Here is a 21,814-nt window from a genome sequence, read left to right on the forward strand (position 1 = left end):
CGGCTCTAAGGTGAATTAGCTCTCAGTAGCGAGACAAAAGCTTGAGTCTTCTCACTTCTCTTTTGCTATCTAAAAAATCTGTACATACCACATAGTTGGGTTTTTTTCTTGAATTCACGTTCCTTTTAATTTTTTTAAATTAATTTTTATTGGAGTATAGTTGCTTTTATACCACATAGTTCTGAAGGCAAGAATTTTTGATTATTAAATGGACAGGGACAGAAAAATATTTCTATGTGTATTAAACCCAGTTTGAACTTATGAACAGTGAATTATTTCTATAGTCTCTCCCTACAACAGGATAACTTTGTTATATAGAATAGTACAACATATTCATTGTTGTTTATTTGTATTATGATTACGTCAAATACTAAAGATACTAAAGAAAACAATATTCTGGGCACCTATTTCTGGAAATGTTACTATGCATCACCTTTTGAGCACTAGTTTGTCCTGTTTTAAGAAGGAAAGAAAAATGAAGATAATGCCTGACAGAAAAAGCAGGTTGTGAAAAATAATAAAGCTACCCCAGTGTGCTCATTTATAGACTGAGATCCAAATTCAGGACTATAGAGTAAGTTCTCCATCCCTTGCCTATAAGCATTTTAAAGGCTCTGTAACTCTGTTTCTGGAGCAAAGGTGCTTGCCAATAACCACCTGACCAAAAAAAGAACTATGACTAAGGTTTCAAATTTTAAAAAACAATTTTAATGCCTTGGCCTCAGCTACAACTTCACAGCACTACTGCAATGAAAAAGATTACAGAATGGTAAAGGAGTAGACTCAAAGGATATTTTAGTGGGCCTTGTCATATATCCTGAGAAACATAATGCATTGTTCCAGAATCCTTATAAATTAGCACAAAGCTAAGTACATTTCATCAAAAAAGCTACAAATTATTTTTCCAGGCATTGTCTAGTAGAAGAACCTAACCTTGGATTTATTCCAAAAGAGGCTCTCAACTGGTATGCAGCAACTCCTTAAAGGACACCAGTACAAATATAGTAAGATAAATTCCCACACCCTCCTGTCCCAAAGCTGAATCTCTGATCAAAGCAACAAACAAACCCTTGCTGTGAAGCTAGAGGATAGGTACACAAATAAGTTTATATGACTTTATCTACTAAATTTTAAAAAATGCAAATGTTAACAAATATGAATTATAATCTTAGCAATGAGCAGCAAAGGTTTAAAGCCTCAACCTTAAATTAACCATAATATACACTGGTATTAAAAAACTACCCTCCATTTTTGAGCAATTCAACTACAGACTGCTAACCAAAAATGGGAAACCATGAATACTTCTCTGTGGCTACAGCATAACTACCACAGCATACCGAGCTATGGAGGCTATTTTAAAGGATAGTATCTTAAATAAATCTTCAGAGAAATTCATGATAGACATCTCTTACCTCATAAATGTTGGGGTGCCACATTTTGGTCAAGAATCTGAAGGTAGGTGGTGAATATGGGTAGTCAATAGGAAATTTAATATGCGCCTGAAAAGAAAAAGAATGAAATGCTAGTAAGACTACAGGGTTATTCATCTAACAATTCACCCTGATATACTCCAGCACAACAAAACTCCTTTCTACACAGTAGACTATGGAGATTAAAATAGCTCATATATATTCTGTTATCCCCAATGCCAGGGTTATTATTAGCATGTGTTCTAACTATCTCTTTAAATATTTATAAAAATTAATGTTAAATTGCCAAAGCTCAACAGTTATATAACTGAACACATGAATGAAAAACAGTTTAATATGTGTGTCACATTAATGGGTACATTTTATTTTAGTAACAAAAAATAATTAATACAACCTTATGGTACATAATACAGAACAAAGATAATTTGTTTTACTTAACACCATTTACCACCCAGAAGTAACAAATGCTTCCATTTTGATATGGCTCCTCCAAGAGTTTTTGATGCTTATATATGCTTATCTCTTTACAAAACTTATTTTCAAAAACTTGAATATACTTTATTTTATACTCTGTTTTTTCCATCTGTATCATATCATAAACATTTTCCTTTGTATATATGATTGTTAGTATGTGCATAATGTTCCATCATACAGATATATAGATGAACCCTTAAAAAAAAAAAACTACTTCCTTATTTTGGAACAGCTGGGTTGTTTTTCACTCTTTTGCTATTGTAAATACTGCTACAGTGAATGTCCTTGGCAGTATCCCACATTTCACATATGAAAAAATCCAGACAAATTCTCATCTAACAGTACTAGTAAAAGGGAGTGAAGAAGGGAATGAAAGAACAAGGTAAGAATAAATAAGCTAAGGACAGCAGTGAAAATGGCAGAGTCAGGATCCTCAAAAATTCTGTCTTCAGAACTTCTCCGGTGGCGCGGGAAGTGGTTGAGAACCCGCCTGTCAATGCAGGGGACACAGGTTTGAGCCCTGGTCCGGGAAGATCTCACATGCTGTGGAGCAACTAAGCCCATGCGCCACAGCTACTGAGCCTGTGCTCTAGAGCCAGTGAACCACAACTACTGAACCTGAATGCCACAACTACTGAAGCCCGCGCACCTGGAGCCCGTGCTCTGCAATGAGAAGCCACCGCGATGAGAAGCCCACGCACCTCAACGAAGAGGAGCCCCTGGTTGCCACAACCAGAGAAAGCCCGTGCGCAGCAACGAAGACCCAACCCAGCCAAAAATAAATAAATTAATTAAATAAATTTAAAAAAAAAAACAAAAGGAAACACTAAAGGGAGTCCTTCAGGCTGAAATGAAAGGACACTAGCCAGTACATGAAACAACATGAAGGAAGAGCACAAATCAAAACATAGGGTAAGTATAGGATAAATATGAAAGAAACAATAAATGTACTTTTTGTTTATAACTTTTTTCCTAATTTAAAAGATAATTACATAGTATAATAATTATAAATCTATTGAAAGGCAAAAAATACACAAAGAAGGAATTTGTTTTCCAATAAAAAACAAAATAAAGGGGAGGGATCAGAGTTACATAGGAGCAAAGTTTCTGTATACCACTGAAATTAAGATGGTTATTAACTGAACTTATATACAGTTATATGATGTTGATTGTAATCCCGAGGGTAACCACTAAGAAATAACTCAAAAATTCAATACCCCTTCATGACTGAAAACACCCAACAAACTAGGAATACAAGGTAAATTCCTCAACTTGAAAAAGGAAATGTAGTAAACAAAACTATAACTAACATTATACTTAGTGGTGAAATAATTTCAGAAATAAGACAAGGATGTCCACTCTCACCACTTCTACTCAACACTGTACTGGAGATGCTAGTCAGGCCAGCTGGCAAGGAAATGAAATAAAACGCATCTTGGTTGGAAAGTAAGAAGCAAAGTTATTTTTATTTGCAAATTAGATATTCCTGTATATAGAAAATTCAAAAGGAACCCACTAAATATATTAGAATAACAAATTCAGCAGAATTGCAAGATAAAAGATCAATATACTGGCATTTATATTTCTACACTGCAGCACTGAACAAACTGAAAATGAAATTAAGAAAATTCCATTTATAATAGCATCAAAAAGAATAAAATACTTAGGAATAAATATAATAAAAGAAATAGAAAACTTACACTCTGAAAAGTACAAAACATTTTTAAAAGAAATTAAAGACTTAAATAAATGTTAAATATCCATGATATTATATGTTCATGGATTGCAAGACTCAATACTGTTAAGATGGTAATCCTCCTCAAGCTTATCTACAGATTCAGCATCACTGTATGGAAACCCCTGTTGCCTTCTTTACAGAAATGGAAAAGCTGGTACTCATGGGACCCAGAATAGCCAAAACAATCTTGAAAAATAAAGACAAAGTTAGACAACTCACACTTTCCAGTTTCAAAACACGACAAATCTATAGTGATCAAGACAGTCTGGTACTAATATAAGGCCAAGTTAATGGGGGGAAAGGCCTTTTCAACAAATTGTGCTGAGACAACTGGATATTCACATGCAAAAGAATGGAGTTAAATCCTTTGAAATACACCAACGGACTCTGTATTTTAACAAGGCCTGCCTTCAGGAGAAACCAGTTACAGCCTAACTTGCTAGGATATTATCAGAGCCTAACTGACCTAGGGAAAGAGAAATATTGGGTTGGCCAAAAGTTCATTAGGGTTTCTCCATAACATCTTACGAAAAAACTCCAGCCCTAATATCCCACCTAAGGGGTGAGGAAAAACTGAGAAACTCTTGAAAAGTTCACAGTCCAGAGGCAAAGCCTCATTAAAAAGATTGAAAACTAATCATAGGAGAACAGAACTCTTCCCCTTCCCCTCACACTTCACCACCATATTACTAAGGCATTTATAGCAGTTCCTTTTACCCAGTACATCACAGATAACTAACATGAAAAAATTATAAGGCATACCTAAAGGAAAAATCACAAATGAAGAGACAGAGCAATTATCACAACCAGACAGGGGAAAGATGTTGGAATTATTAGACTGGGAATTTAAAACAACTATGATTAATATTCTAAGGATTCTAGTGGACAAAGTAGACAGCATGCAAAAACAGATAGGCAATGTAAGCAGAGAGATGGGAATCCTAAGAAAGAACCAAAGACAAATGCTAGAGATAAAAACACTGAAGAATGCCTTTGATGGGCTTAGTAAGACTGACACAGCTGAGGGAAAAAACCTCTGCACTAGAGGATATTATCAATAGAATCCTCGAAAATAGAAAAGCAAAGAGAACAAAGACTGGGGGGTGAAAACAGAACAGAATATCCAAGGAGTGTGGGACAACTACAAGAAGTGTAAGATACATGTAATAGGAATACCAGAAGGAATAAAAGACGCCATAACGAAAATGAAAAGACAACCCACAGAATGGGAGAAAATACTTGCAAATCATTTATCTGATAAGGGACATGTACCCAGAATATGTAAAGAATGCTTATAACTCAATAATAAAGAGAATTAACTCAATTTAAAAATGAGCACAGGGCTTCCCTGGTGGCACAGTGGTTAAGAGTCTGCCTGCCAATGCAGGGGACACAGGTTCGAGCCCTGGTCCAGGAAGATCCCACATGCCGCGGAGCAACTAAGCCCGTGTGCCACAACTACTGAGCCTGCGTTCTAGAGCCCGCAAGCCACAACTACTGAAGCCCACACACCTAGAGCCCTTGCTCTGCAACAAGAGAAGCCACAGCAGTGAGAAAGCCCACGCACTGCAACAAAGAGTAGCCCCCACTCGCCTCAACTAGAGACAGCCCACGCGCAGCAACGAAGACCCAACAGAGCCAAAAGTAAATTAATTAATTAATTAAACAAACAAACAAACAAACAAAATGTTTGGCCAGGATGTCATGAAATTAGAACGCTTTATACATTGCTGGAAGGGATCAAAATGGTATAGCCACTTTGAAAAACAGTCTAGCATTTCCTTGAAAGAATAAACATAGTTAACCATGTACCACGCAAGTCCACTACCAGGTATATGTCCAAGAGAAATGAAAACATTACATCCACTTAAGAACTTGTACAGAAATGTTCACAGTAGCATAATAGACAAAATGTAGAACAACCCCAAATGTCCATCACCTGAGGAAATGAATGAACAAAGGGTGGTATATGTCCATACACTAGAATATTATGTGGCAGTTAAAAGGAATGAAGTACTGGACCTCCCTGGTGGTCCAGTGGTTAAGACTCCGAGCTTCCACTGCAAGGGGTGCAGACTCGATCCCTGGTCAGGGAAGATCCCACATGCCACGTGGTGCAGCCAAAAAAAAAAAAAAAAAAAAGAATGAAGTATTGATATATGTTACAATGTGGATGAACCTCAAACACATTAGCTATGTGAAAGAAGTCAGTCACAAAAGACCATATTATTTATGAAATGTCCAGAAGAGATTAGTAGTTGCCTACAGCTGGGGGTAAACTGGGAGGAAACAGAGGTGACTATTAAAACGTATAGGGCTTTTGGAATGAGGAAAATGTTCTAAAATTGATTATGGTGATGGTTGAACAATTTTATGAATATACTAGAAACCACTAAATTGTGTACTTTAAATGAGTGAATTGTATATATACATTAAAATCACAATATAAAAAAAAAAAAAACCCAGGGCCTTCCCTGGTGGTCCAGTGGTAAAGAATCCGCTTTACAATGCTTACAATGCAGGGGACGCGGGTTCCATCCCCGGTCAGGGAACTAAGATCCCATATGCCCCAGGGCAACTAAGCCCGTGCACCACAACTACTGAGCTCATGTGCCTCAACTAGAGAGACTGCACGCCGCAAACTACAGAGCCCACGTGCCCTGGAGCCTGTGCACCACGACTAGAGAAGAGAAAACCCACATGCCACAACTAGAGAAGCCCAAGCGTCACAACTAGAGAAGAGAAAACCTGCATGCCACAACTAGAGAGCGGCCTGTGCACCGCAACGAAGAGCCCATATGCTGCAACTAAGACCCGATGCAGCCAAAAATAAATAATAAATAAATCTTTAAAAATAAATAAATAAAAATTAAAGCAAACAAAAAACTGGAGTCCAAAAGCAGTCACACCCCAATAGCAACAAGAATACCCAGTTCCTCAGATCTTGGTTTCAAAATACCATTTTCTAATAAAAAGAAACAAGGCTCTTTGGAGAAATACTTGATTCTACATGTAGGGCAAGGAAAATACAAGATGAGCATGGAGCATCTTATAGTGCCTGAAAGTAAGGAAATGCTACAGAAAAAATATGGAGGCATGTCAAAAACAAAAAACAAACAAACAAAAAGCAAACAACAACAAAAAGCCATAGGAGCCAACCTGAAAGAGCCCCTACTGGCCAAAAGTAAAGCAATTCATAGTATTGGAGGATAACCCAAGGTATAAAATAAATGTGAACGAGTACATATTGGTATAAATTATTGAATGAAAAAATATTGGGGAAGGGACAAATCTTCTTCACAGCATATATTATCTTCCTCCAGATAATATATGTAGATATATCCCATTAAGGAGGTGGAGTTTAATTCCCTGAGTGTGGTCTGGGCTGAATGACTCACTTCCTAAGAATATGGAAAGGAAGACATACTAACTTTATAATAGAGAAACCTGGCAGACAACACCTTAACCAAGTGATCAAGGTTAACACCACTGGTGTTAAGTCGCTGAAATCATGATCTCCCTTATAAGATGTGCTGAGAAACGCAGCTCATCTCTGTGGTGCTCTTACCTCAAAACCCATAACCCAGTCTGATGATGAGACAAACATCAGACAAACCCAAATGGAGGGACATTCTACATAATACCTGACCACTTCTTTTCAAAACTGTCAAGGTCATGAAAAAAAAAGAAAGATGGGGAAACCATCAAATATTGGAGGAAACTAAGGAGACATGACAACTAAATGCAATCAGGATTCTGAATTGTATACAGGAATAATAAAAGGACATTAAGGGTGGTAGGGGAGAACTGAGCATGACTGCTAATGGATATGAGGTTTCTTTTGGAGGTGATGAAATAAACTGGAGTTAGATGGTGGTGATGGCTGTATGACCTGGTGAATAAAAGAACACTGAATTGTATACTTTGAAAGCCTACAAAGTACTGGTACCATGGTTAGGTGTTGTTTGAGTGGGTCCCTGGGTGGATAAAAGCAGAGGAAATAGCAAGGCACCAGGTGCAAAGAATGTGGAGTGGTCAGGTATGGCTAGTGGGATGCCTGGTGGTAACTACAGGAGATAGAAGACTGGATGAAGGTAGGTTGAAGCCTTGTTTAGGTGTTTTAGTGGGAAACTACATAAAGTCAGAAAATCAGGGACTTCCCTGGTGGTGCAGTGGTTAAGAATCCACCTGCCAATTCAGGGGACACAGGTTCAAGCCCTGGTCCAGGAAGATCCCACATGCCACGGAGCAACTAAGCCTGTAGGTCACAACTACTGAGCCCGTGTGCCTAGAGCCCATGCTCCGCAACAAGAGAAGCCACTGCAATGAGAAGCCAGTGAACCGCAAGAGTAGTCCCTGCTCGCCGCGACTGCAGAAAACCTGCGCACAGCAATGAAGACCCTACACAACCATAAATAAATAAATAAAATTTTAAAAAAAGGAAACGAAAATCAAAGGCAAGATGTCTATTTTAGAATAAATGACTCTATGACAGCACCGTAAAAGATGGATTGAATCGGATAAAAGACAGGAGTTAGGAGTGGTTTCCTCTTTTTCATTTAATCAGCCTCATCTCCAGAATATGCATATACTTTAGAAAGCTTTAGTAATGATGACATAGTTATATAATGCATATCTGAATAAAACAGGATTGTAAAAATTTCCATACAAAATTGGAACTCTGATCGTTGAAAATGTAACCTCCTTTAACATATTTCTATGGGAAATCAGATTATCCTTTCTAAAAATAAATAATCAATAAAATTTAGTATTGTTAGTCAAATCTTTAGGTCCCCAAAAATGTCCTCCTAGACTACTAACTATATTAAAAGAAATCTTTGCAGAGTAACTAGGAATGGTTGCACGAAAATTTACAAAGAACGTATGACATGCACCAATATGAAAGAGTAGTAAAGAACATCCACTCAAGAAGCTAGACTGCCTGGGTTTGAAGCCTGGCTCTGCCATTCATTAGCTGGAGCCTGTGCTCCGCAATGGGGGAGGCCGCAGCAGTGAGAGGCCCGCATACCGCAAAAAAAAAAAAAAAAAAAAAAAAAAAGCCTCTTTTATAGACTGCTCATTTTCGCTTTGTTTTATAGCTTTTACTTACCTGCCTTTTGATTATAACACTACCAGCTTTAGAAAAGACAACTAGAGAGATTCTTCCCAACCTAAGAACTTGAATCTTATGGAACCAGTTTTCTAAGAGCTTTACAAATCCTAATTACTTTTTACTTATATATAATTAATAAACATTACTTACTTACTATTGTTAATTGGGTTTCTATATTTTCTCTAAGTATCTACTAATATTTTGAGCTTTTATCTTTACCTCTGTACCTTGAACACTACTTATCGCCACAAAATTTTAAAAAGTAGCATCTCCAGGATAAAGTCAAAAACTATTTTTGATTTTTAAAAGTATTATGCCTGGGAGTTCCCTGGAGGTCCAGTGGTTAGAACTCAGCGCTTTCACTGCCGTGGCCCAGGTTCAATCCCTGGTCAGGGAGCTAAGCCACATGGCGCAGCTGGGGAAAAAAAAAAAAATGATGTATCATGCCTAAATTATGCTTATGTTACAACTGAAAAAGGTAACACTGGGGTGGTGTACCCCTGTAAGGCTATTTAAAATTGTTATAAGAACTCCTTCCATGGAATTTACAATCCTAAAGAATTTAGCTGAAGTTAAAATCAAGGGGAATATTCTGCTACAGTGCTTCCCTGAGATTATTCAGTTTTACCACTATTACTTTTTTTCAGAACCTTATTAATAATTTAAACATATTATTTCATATATATGTTCACCCATAATTATATCGGTGAAAAATTTTTAAGTTTAATTAAGTATAAAACTTGCTCTTATCCATTCCCAATCCTAGTAAATCTTAGGGTATGATTTGAACAAACTATAAACTTATTTTAAGTTTATAACAAGGAACAAGGGAAATGTGAACACTGACTGGATACTAAGGAATTAACTTTTTCAGCTGTAATAATAGCATTGTGGTTACTTTTTAAAAGGAGGCTCATATTTTAGAAATACATTCTGAAATATTCACAAGTGAAATGATATGATGTCTGAAATCAGTTACAAAATAATGTGAAGAGGAGTAGATAAGGTATAGATTAAACATATTTGCTATGAGTTAATTATGGATGCTGAGTGATGGGTACACAAAGAGTTTACTGGACTCCTATTTCTAATTTGATATTATGGAAAATTTCAAACATACAAAAAGCTTAAGAAATGAGATGACTAATATACAATTATTTTTTAAAAGCGTTACAGTGCTTTGCATAACTAGCATAATCATACCATTATGATAGCAATAGATGCCACTATTAACCAAGTGAACATGATGGAACTTGGCAAGGTGATAATAAAGTTCATGTGAAAGAGAAAATACTTGAAAATAATACTGTTTTTGATAAAAACCAATAACAGGGAGGGGTTCACACTAGCAGATAGAAAAACATCCTACAAAGATGCTATTAAAGAAGCAAACTACACACAGATCAATGATATAGAATAAGTTATTCAGAAAACAATAAAGGCAACATTTCAAATAAGCAGGAGAAAATTTCAAATAATGTTGGGGGAAATGACTCTTCCTTTGGATAAAGGGGTAAAGATGCTTATAGACACTTGAAAAGAAAATCAGATTTCACTTGCAAGGAGACAAAGATCAAACCTCATCTTCAAGAAGAATCAACAACAGTTGTAAAGAACTGGACAATCCTTGATCTCCAAGAGTAAAAAGGAGTTCATATGCTAGCAGCAAAAGATAGATTGTTTGTTGCCACAGTAACAAAGAGCCACCAGAATGAGTTTTTTAAAATGAAATATAGTTGATTTATAATGTTTTGTTAATTTCTGCTGTACAACAAAGTGATTCAGTTACATATATGTGTGTATACACATATATATATTTATATGTATACACACACACTTTTTTTATATTCTTTTCCATTATGGTTTATCACAGGATACTGAATATAGTTCCCTGTGCTATACATACAGTAGGACCTTGTTTTTATCCATTCTATATATAATCAGAATCAGTTTTAAATTGCTTAAGCAATACCTGACAGTTCTGTAGGCATGGAACAAGAACCAACTTTAAACCCATTTAAACAACTTTTATTGGTGAGTATGTTTTGGCAAGCCAACCTATCAGTAACGGTCCCTTGTTTCTGAAAGCCAGCCAACTGGGAACACACTCCTGTCAATGAACACACTTCTGAATACCAACCAATCAGTAATGGTCTCAGCCAAGTACCCATGCTTCCACAGCTGATGCCAACCCCACAAAGACTGTGAAAAATCCACCAATCCTTAAACTTCACACTTCTCAAAAACCCTATATAAGATCAGCAGTCTGCTCTATGTGTAGAGACTGTGATTTGACCAGCAAAACTCTCTTAAGTAAGCAATAAACTCAGCTTTGTGATTTTTGGTTTAAGTACTGAAGAGTTGTCTTTTATACCTTTTACAAATTTATTCATGAAGTACAGTTTTAAATTTCATATATGACTGTATCAAGAAATATGGGAAATAAATCTGAAAAGTCACACCTTAAAACATACAAATTGTTTTACAAGTAATTTAGACTCTGACTCTTTTTTAAGGCAGCTCCTTATATCTTTCTTGACTAACTTGCAAACGCCTAAGAAGTATCTCCAAAATATTTTCTGTACCATTACCACATATGCTTTCTCTAAAATGCTCAGGTTACTCCTAAGCGTACCCTTAATGAAATCACTGAACTCACCAGACATCTATGTTTAGTTATTCACACACTGAGCATTTATGTTAATATTTTCATTTATTTAATCATTCAACATATCACTGTTGAAAACCAATGATACTGGGACTTCCCTGGTGGCACAGTGGCTAAGAATCCGCCTGCCAATGCAGGGGACATGGGTTCAATGCCCTGGTCCGGGAAGATCCCACATGCCACGGAGCAACTAAGCCCGTGTGCCACTACTGAGCCTGCACTCTAGAGCCTGCGAGACACAACCACTGAGCCCGCGAGCCACAACTACTGAAGCCCTCGTGCCTAGAGGCCTTGTTGGGCAACAAAGAGAAGCTGCAGCAATGAGAAGCCTGCACACCGCAACGAAGAGTAGCCCCCACTCTCCACAACTAGAGGAAGCCCACGCACAGCACCGAAGACGCAATGCAGCCATAAATACATACATACATACATACATAAATAAAACGTATGTACTAAATGGTAGGCATTGGGTTAAATGCTTCATATGCATCATTTCATTTCATCACTCAGTTGTAAAATTAAAAGGTGAGATGCATGTACAGCCACAAATGCAGATGACTTTTAACTTAGGAACAGATTATCTTCCAGTCCACATTTCTGTCTACCAAGAAGCATCTCCCCAATGTTTATCATTTCGTCTAACCATGTATTTACTGGGCTTCACCAATTCCACTGTCTCCTCATGCTCTAGCTTTTCTGCCCATTCTTTCTTATACTCCTTAGCTCCTCTCATCTTTTTAACTTAATGTGCTCTCATTATAACGTTTCCCTGTTTCTTTAAAGAATAGTTTTCTTCTTTAAAGAATCTTCTCCCCAGATGTGACCCATTACAAAAACCAAAAACTTCTGGGCAAAGAAAAAGAAACACTAAAATGCATAACACCAAAAACTAATTTAGATAACATTAATATATGGAAATAAAGTATACATCAGCTTAGGACAAAATTTTGCTAACCCAATGTGCAACATTAAAGTAATTTTGTTATCCCACTAATTATTTTCATATGGAATTTCAGCTATACCATAACAAAAAACAAATATGAATAGAGAAATATATTCTAATTATTCCTGCTACCTGGTTATTAATATGAGTAAGTTAAGAAAAAGCTTCCCAGTCCTAAAAACTATATTTGGTAATAGGTCACCTGACAACAAATGTAGAGTTGCTGTTGCATTTGGATTAGTGCCTGAAGATAGTGTGAAATGAGGATACTCCCACTGCTGAGCTTTTCTGCTATGTCATCAGCTCACATCTGCTATTGGATATGTTTCCAACATGACAGCAAAAGCAATCAAAACATGTTTTCTTACCAACTTGCTGCAAGTTTCAAAAGTCTGCCAACCACCAGTACAAACTTAAATAGTTCATTAACAGTATGTAATTAATATATTGAATAGCTATACCTAGTGATGCTATAATATGTGCCACAGGCTTTAAAGTCAAGAAATTATGTCTTTATTGATTACAAATCTCAATATAAAAAGTTAATTTAGAATTACTACGATACTTAATATAATTATTCTAAAGTTAAGATGAAATATAAATAACAGGAAATCCCTGATGCTCCTTCTGGACTCTTTTTTTTTTGGCTGCACCACGGGGCATGTGGGATCCTAGTTCCCTGACCAGGGTTCAAACCTGTGTCCCCTGCAGTGGAAGCATGGAGTCCTAACCACTGGACCACCAGGGAAGTCCCCTGGACTCTTAAAAGTAAACTTCTGACAATTAAGGAGAAGTAACTCTCAGTATTAATTAATACTGGTAGTCCTCTATTTTTTTTAACAGAATAATATAAAAATGTTTCTTTCAGCTTAGAAAGTAAAGCCTTTTTGTTCCCAAAATACACTACTAGGTTACAAGACTTACCATACGCTATAGTCATTGACTGTTATTGGTACAAGGCTAGACAAACAGAAAAATGGTACAGAAGAGAGTATCCAAAAACAGATATATATAGAATCACCTAGTTTACAATGAAAACAACACTACAATTCAGTGGGTGACAGGATAGTGTTTTCAATAAATGGTACTAGAGCAACTGGATATCCACATAGAAAAATTAACCTTGACCCTTGTCTCACATCATTTACAGATAGATCACAGATCTAACTGCAAAACTAAAACTATAAAGGTTTCTAGATGAAAACACAGAAGTATACCTTCACTCTGGAATTCCTAACCAGAGCAATTAGACAAGAAAAAATAAATAAAAGGCACCCAAATTTCCAAATTAGAAAAAATTATGTGTTTGCAGAGATGATCTTATAAATAGAAAACCCTGAAGATTCCACACAAAACAAAAACAGTTAGAACTAATAAACAAATTTAGCAATATTGCAAGATGTAAAAATCAACATCTAAAAATCACTTGCAAAAAAAAGTATACAATAGCAATGAATTCAAAGAGGAAATTAAGAAAATAATTCTGTTTACAATAACATCAGCAAGAATAAAATACTTAGGCATACGGAATTCCCTGGCAGTCCACTAGTTAGGGGTCTGCACTTCCACTGTAGGGGGCACAGGTTCGATCCCTGTTCAGGGAATTAAGATCTCACATGCCCCACAGCACAGCCAAAAAAATAAATAAATAAAAGGAAGAAATAAAATGTATGCTGTACGATGCTCTATTCTCACATGTATTTTGGTAATAAAGTATTTATATAAAAAAAGAGAATAAAATACTTAGGCATAAACTTAACCAAAGGTGAAAGACTTATACACTGACAACTACAAAACACTGTTGAAAGAAATTAAAGATGACACAAACAAATGGAAAGACAACCCATGTTCATGGGGTTGGAAGACTTAATATTGTTAAGCTGTCAATACTACCGAAAGCGATCTACAGATTCAATGCACTCCTTATCAAAATCCCAATTATGATTTTTGCAGAAATAGAAAAAGTCATCCTAAAATTCATATGGAACCTCAAAGGACTCCAAACAGCTAAAACAATCTTGCAAAAGAAGAACAAAGTTTGGAGGTCTCATACTTCCTGATATCAAAACTTAATATAAAGCTACAGTAATCAAGACAATGTGATATTGGCATAAAGACATTCACATTGATGGAACACAACAGAAAGCCCAAAAATAAACCCTCACTTATATGATCGTATAATTTTTTTTTTTTTTTTGCGGTACGCGGGCCTCTCACTGTTGTGGCCTCTCCCATTGCGGAGCACAAGCTCCGGACACGCAGGCTCAGCGGCCATGGCTCACAGGCCTAGCCACTCCGCGGCATGTGGGATCTTCCCGGACCGGGGCACGAACCCGTGTCCCCTGCATCGGCAGGCGGACTCTCAACCACTGCGCCACCAGGGAAGCCCTATGATCGAATAATTTTTGACAAGGGTGCCAAGCATTTAATGGGGAAGGTACAGTCTTTTCAACAAATGACAGAAAAACTGGGTATCTATATGGAAAAGAATGAAATTGGACCCTTACGTTACACCATATATGAATATTAACTCAAAAATGGATCAAAGACCTAAATATAACACGTAAATTTATAAAACTCTTAGAAGAAAATGGGAAGAGCTTCATGACACTCAGTTTGGCAATGATTTCTAGGACATGACATCAAAAGCACAGCAACAAAAGAAAAAAATGTAAATTGGACTATATCAAAATTAAAAATGTTTATGTATCAAATGACATTATCAAGGGACTTCCCTGGTGGTCCAGTGGTTAAGAACCCACATTCCAATGCAGGGGACATGGGTTCTATCCCTGGTTGGGGAACTAAGATCCCACATGCCACAGGGCAACTAAGCCCGCACACCGCAACTACTAAGCCTGCGCGTCACAACTAGAGAGAAGCCTGTGCGCCACAAAAGATCCCACATGCCAAAGCAAAGATGCCGCATGCCACAACTAAGACCCGACACAGCCAAATAAAAATAAATAAATAAATAAATAAATAAATGTTTCATCAAATGACACTATCAACAGAGTGAAAAGGCAACCCACAGAATAGGAGAAAATATCTACAAATCATATATCTGATGAGGGATTAATATCCAAAATATATATAGTGAACTACATACAACTCAACAACAACAGGATTAAAAATCAGACAAAAGACAAGTAGACATTTCTCCAACGAAAATTTACAAATGGCCAATAAGCACATGAAAAGATGCTCAACAGCAACAGTCATTAAGGAAACATAATGACTAAACCACAAAACCACAATGAGATACCACTTTATAGCCATTAGGATGGCTATTTACAAATCAAAACAACAAAATAAATGTTGGTGAGGATGTGGAGAAACTGGAAACACTTTTCATGCAGTGCTGGTAGGAATGTAAAATGGTGCAGCCACTATGGAAAACAACAGGGTGGTTCCTTAAAAAATTAAAAATAGAGGGCTTCCCTGGTGGCGCAGTGCCTGAGAGTCCACCTGCCGATGCAGGGGACACGGGTTCGTGCCCCGGTCCGGGAAGATCCCACATGCCGCGGAGTGGCTAGGCCTGTGAGCCATGGCCGCTGAGCCTGCGCGTCCGGAGCCTGTGCTCCGCAATGGGAGAGGCCACAACAGTGAGAGGCCCGCGCAGCGCAAGAACAAACAAACAAACAAACAAACAAAAAAACGCTAAAGGAAATGATTGATGAATTTTATAACATGAAAATTAAACAATTCCACATGACACAGCAAAATACACCATAAATATGGTTAAAGGCAAAACCACAAACTAGGGAAGATGTATATAACTTCTGACAAAAGGTTAATATACTTACATAAAGAATGCTTCTAAATCAAAGCATAAAGACAAACCTGTCTATAGTAAAACAGGTAAAGGATGTGAACAAGCCAAAAACGGAGAAATACATTCTACTACTTAGCAGTCTTTTCATGGACTCTCCAGGACTTTGAGAAATTTAGATAGAAAACCACTCCTATATGCAAAATGAGTCAGCAATTTTTACAAATATAAATATTTGTAAATTTTTTGTATATACCAGTGGGAAGTCAGAGTATACAGCATATAATTCAGCCAAGCAGAGAGAAATATATGCGAAGCATCAAGTTTATCAAAAGAAGAAAAGGAATCTAATAGTATTCTGCCTACATATACTATCTTCTGCATTCCTACCTAACTAAACACCAAGAAAGACACTACAGTTTCTCGAGCAGGAGACTGGCATAATGAACAAGGAGGTATTTGATAAGGGTATGCATGACAGCTGAAGGGGTTTAAATTAACTCACCAAATATGAAGGGGGGAAAAGTCTAGATTTTGATAGTGGCAATGGCAAAAGAGAAAAAGGAGCAAATCGCTAACTCTTGGCTCTGTTTCTCATATCAAATGACAAGCAATAACATTTTATTACCAAAGATGAAAGCAGATCAACAAACGATACCTCCAGTGACAATCATATGGAGAAGAAACAACAGAATGAAAAGATTTAAAACCCCTTTCTTCACTAAACCATATTTTACTCTGTCAAATAATAATAAAGCTTAATAAAATTACTTGTCATCTTTTTTCAAAATCAAAAATTTCTCAAGTACAGAAAATAGATCCTCACTAAAATTGCAGAGGAGAGAAGCTAGATCTTATCTTGCATTATCTAATTACTGAAGAATAGCTTGTTAAAACTTAACACTGAGTCAACTCGTATTCTCTTTTACCACACCACCCCCAGAAAGAGAAAAAGTAGGTGTCAGACATGACAAACAAGTAAAAAATGGGTATTGATGTTATACAACCACGGATCTGTGAAAATTCTGATTTCAAATACATATGAATTCAACAATGAACACATGTGACATACAAGAACTCACTTAGAAAAGGTATTGGCAGCAATGTTTTTACTTAGCCAAAGAGTGCTACGGAATATTATGCCATGCCAACATAACGAGACGTTGCATCCTCACTCTCTCAAAATGGTACTTGCTGTTTGAGACCTAACTAATGATAGAAAAATGTTAGGGAAAAGCCATTAGGAATCAGAGGCAATAAAATACAAACTTATACCAAAGGCTAAGATGTCAGGAGAAAAAGAGGCTTATGTATCAATATTTGGCATGTCATGAAAGTGTTATTCCCAATTAAGAGAATTTCCTCTGGCAAAATTACTTGGAAAATGTGCATTCCTAAAATGCAATTATATTAAAATAAAATAGTTTGAACACCCACAAGGATTATATGCTAAACATTAAATTTATTTTTAAATAATCAAATTGTGTTTTACTGAATACAAAAATCATTCTGTAAAACAAAAAAAAAGCTTAAATAAGGTCTTCTATGTCACACAAAAACATAGGGGAAAAAATCCTAGTTCTAATAAGTTTTCCAAAATAAAGACATAAAAAGAAAAACAGTATCTACAAGTCCATCCCAGTCTTAAGATTTTATGATGACCTTCCATGTTAAAACAGGGATATTCTCAAGGGTCTAAAACTGTCAAGGTAGGGCAGGAATTCTAAACTAAACTTGGGCAATGACCCTAAACAAATTTAAATATAAATTGTCCTTCCTAGTTCAGCTGTTTTCATGAGGATCCAAGTGTGTCAGCTTAGGGCAGGTACTAATCTACCAAGAGATAAAATACACAAAGCGACACTATAGTAGCAATTACATATACTGATAAGATAATGAACATTTTCAAAGTAAGAATTTATAAAGGCTAAATGGTTTTCAAAGTATTTGCATTTCTGCTCCCAAATACAGGCACCATAACTCATAGTGTGTTTTTAAAAGGCATTAAAATGAACTCTTCTATAAACTGAAATGTAAAGAAAATAGACTATTACATGGCATAGTCCTAGAGTGGAATACAATAGTTTAGTAATAATTATAATTAGAAATTTAACATTTATACCGTATTATTATAGATCATCAATTTCCAAAAACCTAAGCTTAACGAAGTATAATTATTGCCTTCACCTGTTCCCCTGGTAACTGTCTTCATATTTTCTTTAATCTCCGATTAGAATATAACAGTAAGAAGACATTTTATAGGAGAATAAAGAGCACTACCTCAAAATAATGGTAAGCCATCTTTCTAAATCTAACCTAGCCTTCCTGAGAGGATTCTGAAGATACATCAGGTACTACATCAACTGTTATTTACATCACTCAGTAATGTACTACAGGTAGATATGTGGAAGTGCATAAGTATTTTATCTGCAATGAATGAATAGGTTAGCTTTTACTATATGCGATTATTCCATGAGTTCCAAAAAAAAAAAAAATCTAAATGAGCAGTATTAGTGCCTAAAAAAGTTAGTGTCTTAGCCTCAGAGTAGTATAAAACAGAATATGACCCAAGACTTCCTAACTTATATGTAAAAAAAATGAAAAAAAGCTACCCCTTTAAGGATTTAGCTCTTATTAAGGAACAATTCTGAACGACAAAAAATTCTTAAGTCACTGTATACTACTATAAGCAAAACAGCTTGCATGCCTTTCAACAATTAGTCAATTTTTTGCATAGTTTAAAGCATAAAAGGTTAACAATCTCACCAGTCTAATCAGCTAGCTGAGTTATTTCTCTCACACATGCACACACACAAGACTAAATACTACCTTATAAACTAAATAATACCTAATATGACTTTCAAGTACAGGAAATAATACTTTCTAACCTAAAATTATTTAAAAGTCAATACTAATTGTGGTTTGAACACAGAAGAAGAAACTTAAGTATTCACCTCTACTCTCTTCTGAAACCCTAACAAAAAGACCATAAGAAGAATAAAGATATATATAAAATCAAAAGGATAAAGAAAATATAAGAGGACAGTGGACCAGATATTGAGAGAATATTGCAATATGAAAAAAGATGAATTTAGCAGACTGGTAGAAGGCTGAAACCTAACAGGATAGCGGGGAGAGAATGGGAGAGAATGAGGGGTTGAAGCAAGCTCTTGTGTATAGATAAACCTGAAAAGGCTCAGGATCGAAACAGTTTGAAAGTCAAGGTGTGGGCTTCCCTGGTGGCACAGTGGTTGAGAATCTGCCTGCCAATGCAGGCGACACGGGTTCAAGCCCTGGTCTGGGAAGATCCCACATGCCACGGAGCAACTAGGCCCATGAGCCACAATTACTGAGCCTGCGCGTCTGGAGCCTGTGCTCTGCAACAAGAGAGGCCACAATAGTGAGAGGCCCATGCACTGCGATGAAGAGTGGCCCCTGCTTGCCACAACTAGAGAAAGCCCTCGCACAGAAACGAAGACCCAACACAGCCATTAATTAATTAATTAATTAATTATTTTTAAAAAGAGAGAGAAAGTCAAGGTGTGAGACAGGACTGAAAGTAAAAGGATAAAAGGTGTATAAAGTTATAAGCAGTTAAACACATAAATCTCTTCTTCTGGCTCTTCAGTCAGGTGACTACCCCTATATGGCAGAAGGTTTGTACTCTGGGAAGGTTAAACAAGAGAACCACTAGCTGAGAGCAGAAATAAGATTTATTGAAAAACAAGGAGATTAAATAAAACTCTGTAACTAAATGCTAAAACCACAGGCTCGTCCCATTCATGTACCCAATCCAGACACCAGTCGTTTCTCTCTCAGGTGGAAGATTAGAGGATTCCTATCCAGAGAAACTACTCACTCAAGAGAAAAGGCCTATAGATACTGATACTCGTGGGTTTCCCATAAAAAAGTCGATGCCCTAATCTAAACTCGTTGAGACCCACTAATCAACAAGGTGCACTCACACAGTTTCCCACTTGCAGCTTCTTAGTGATTCACTCTTAAATATAAATCAAGGGCTAAAGAAAACTAGAAATTTTAGGAAAACCTCCAAAATGAGAGGCAAAATTAGAAGAAAAAAAGTAAAAAGCAACTAAGAAGACAGAGACAAATGAAATGAAAAACAACACTAAAATTAATATCTTCAGGTGATTTCTGTATCACAAAACAGTAACATTAAGTTATGAAAGGGGTAAACGTGGAAAAAGAAAGCCTTCCAGTTAATAACAAGATAACCATAGTTAGAGAAGCATATTGAATTACTTATGGGTAAAATGGCATGATGTCTAAACCTGCTCTCAGAAACGAGAGAGAAATGAAACATTGGCAAATTGTTAATCACTAAATTGGGTGATAGGTAGATCATAGTTCATTTTAAGATTCTCTCCCCACTTTTGTTTATGTTTACATTTTCAGTAATAAAGTTTTTTAAATGACCAAAATTTTAAAACACATTTCAAAAGATTGTGAAGATTAAGGTTGAGAAAATTATTGAGAGTAGAACAAAAAGACAAAAATGTAGAAAATACAAGAGAACATGAAAATTAGAGAATCAATCTAACGCATCATCTAAGTAATAGGAGTTCCAGAAAGAGAGAAAAGATGTCAGAAAGATAATTAAAGAATTTAATAAAATTTCCCAGAACTAAAGGACTGGAGTTTCCAGAGAAGCCTTCAAAGTAAGGTAAGTATAATAAGTGATAAAACACCTAAAACGAAATCAAGAATAATCTATTTGACCATATGGAAAACAGTATTCAAAGGGGTTTTACAATTCTATTAGAGAATTTAGAATCATAAATGAGAGTGACAAAGGAAACCAAGGAAAATGAGAAAACAAGACAATTATTAACTCCAGGAAAAATAAAAGATTTTCCAAGAAAGGAAATGTAATCACACTGTACAGCTGGGGACGGAGTCAACATAATACTTACATAATAGTCGTCCCTCAGTATCCATGGTTTCAGGACCCCCATGGATACCAAAATCTGAGGGTGCTCCAAGTCCCTTATATAAAATAGCATAGTATTTGCATTAACCTACACACATCCTCCCATATACTTTAAATCATCTCTAGATTACTTGTATAAGATGACTAAACTGTTAGGTTCCATAACAGCAATTCAAAAGAAAATGTTAAAAATTGAAAAATCATTTACAGTATCAGCATATCATTTAGAAATCTGGAGGTAAAAGCTGTATCAGAAAACAAGACTGAAAAGAGGAAATGAAGGAGGGAACAGGTAAAACAGGGTACTGCTATTTAACATCATAAATCTAGAAGTATTTTTTAATAACTATGTACACATTATTCACAATAGCCAAAATATCCCAAGAATTCAAATGTCCATCAACAGACTAACAGACAAAAGGAAATGTGGTATATACATACAACAGGATATTATTCATCCTTAAAAAAGAAGGAAACCCTACCATTTGCAACAACATGGATGGCACTGTGCTAAGTGAAGTCAGTTACAGAAGGACAAATATTGCATGATTCCACTTATATGAGGTATCTATAAAATAGTCAAACTCACAGAAGCAGAGAACAGAATGGTTGGTGGTTGCCAGGGAATGGGGGGAGGGGAAATGAGGAAGTTGATGTTCAAAGGGTATAAAGTTACCAAAAAAACAACCCCCCAAAACCCCAAAAAACCCCACAACTATATACAC

General features: G+C 36.2%; 1 protein-coding gene across 1 annotated transcript in view; it reads right to left on the reverse strand.

Moving 5' to 3' along the window:
• UBE2R2 (ubiquitin conjugating enzyme E2 R2) overlaps nucleotides 1–21,814 on the reverse strand; it is a 96,074-nt gene that overhangs the window by 27,068 nt on the left and 47,192 nt on the right. The window contains exon 2 of the mRNA XM_060101811.1: nucleotides 1,413–1,499. Coding sequence (XP_059957794.1) covers nucleotides 1,413–1,499 — 87 coding nt within the window. The remainder of the gene's footprint in view (nucleotides 1–1,412; nucleotides 1,500–21,814) is intronic.

The sequence above is a fragment of the Mesoplodon densirostris genome, chromosome 6, assembly GCF_025265405.1.
Source record: "Mesoplodon densirostris isolate mMesDen1 chromosome 6, mMesDen1 primary haplotype, whole genome shotgun sequence".
In the NCBI taxonomy this organism is placed as follows: Eukaryota; Metazoa; Chordata; class Mammalia; order Artiodactyla; family Ziphiidae; genus Mesoplodon; species Mesoplodon densirostris.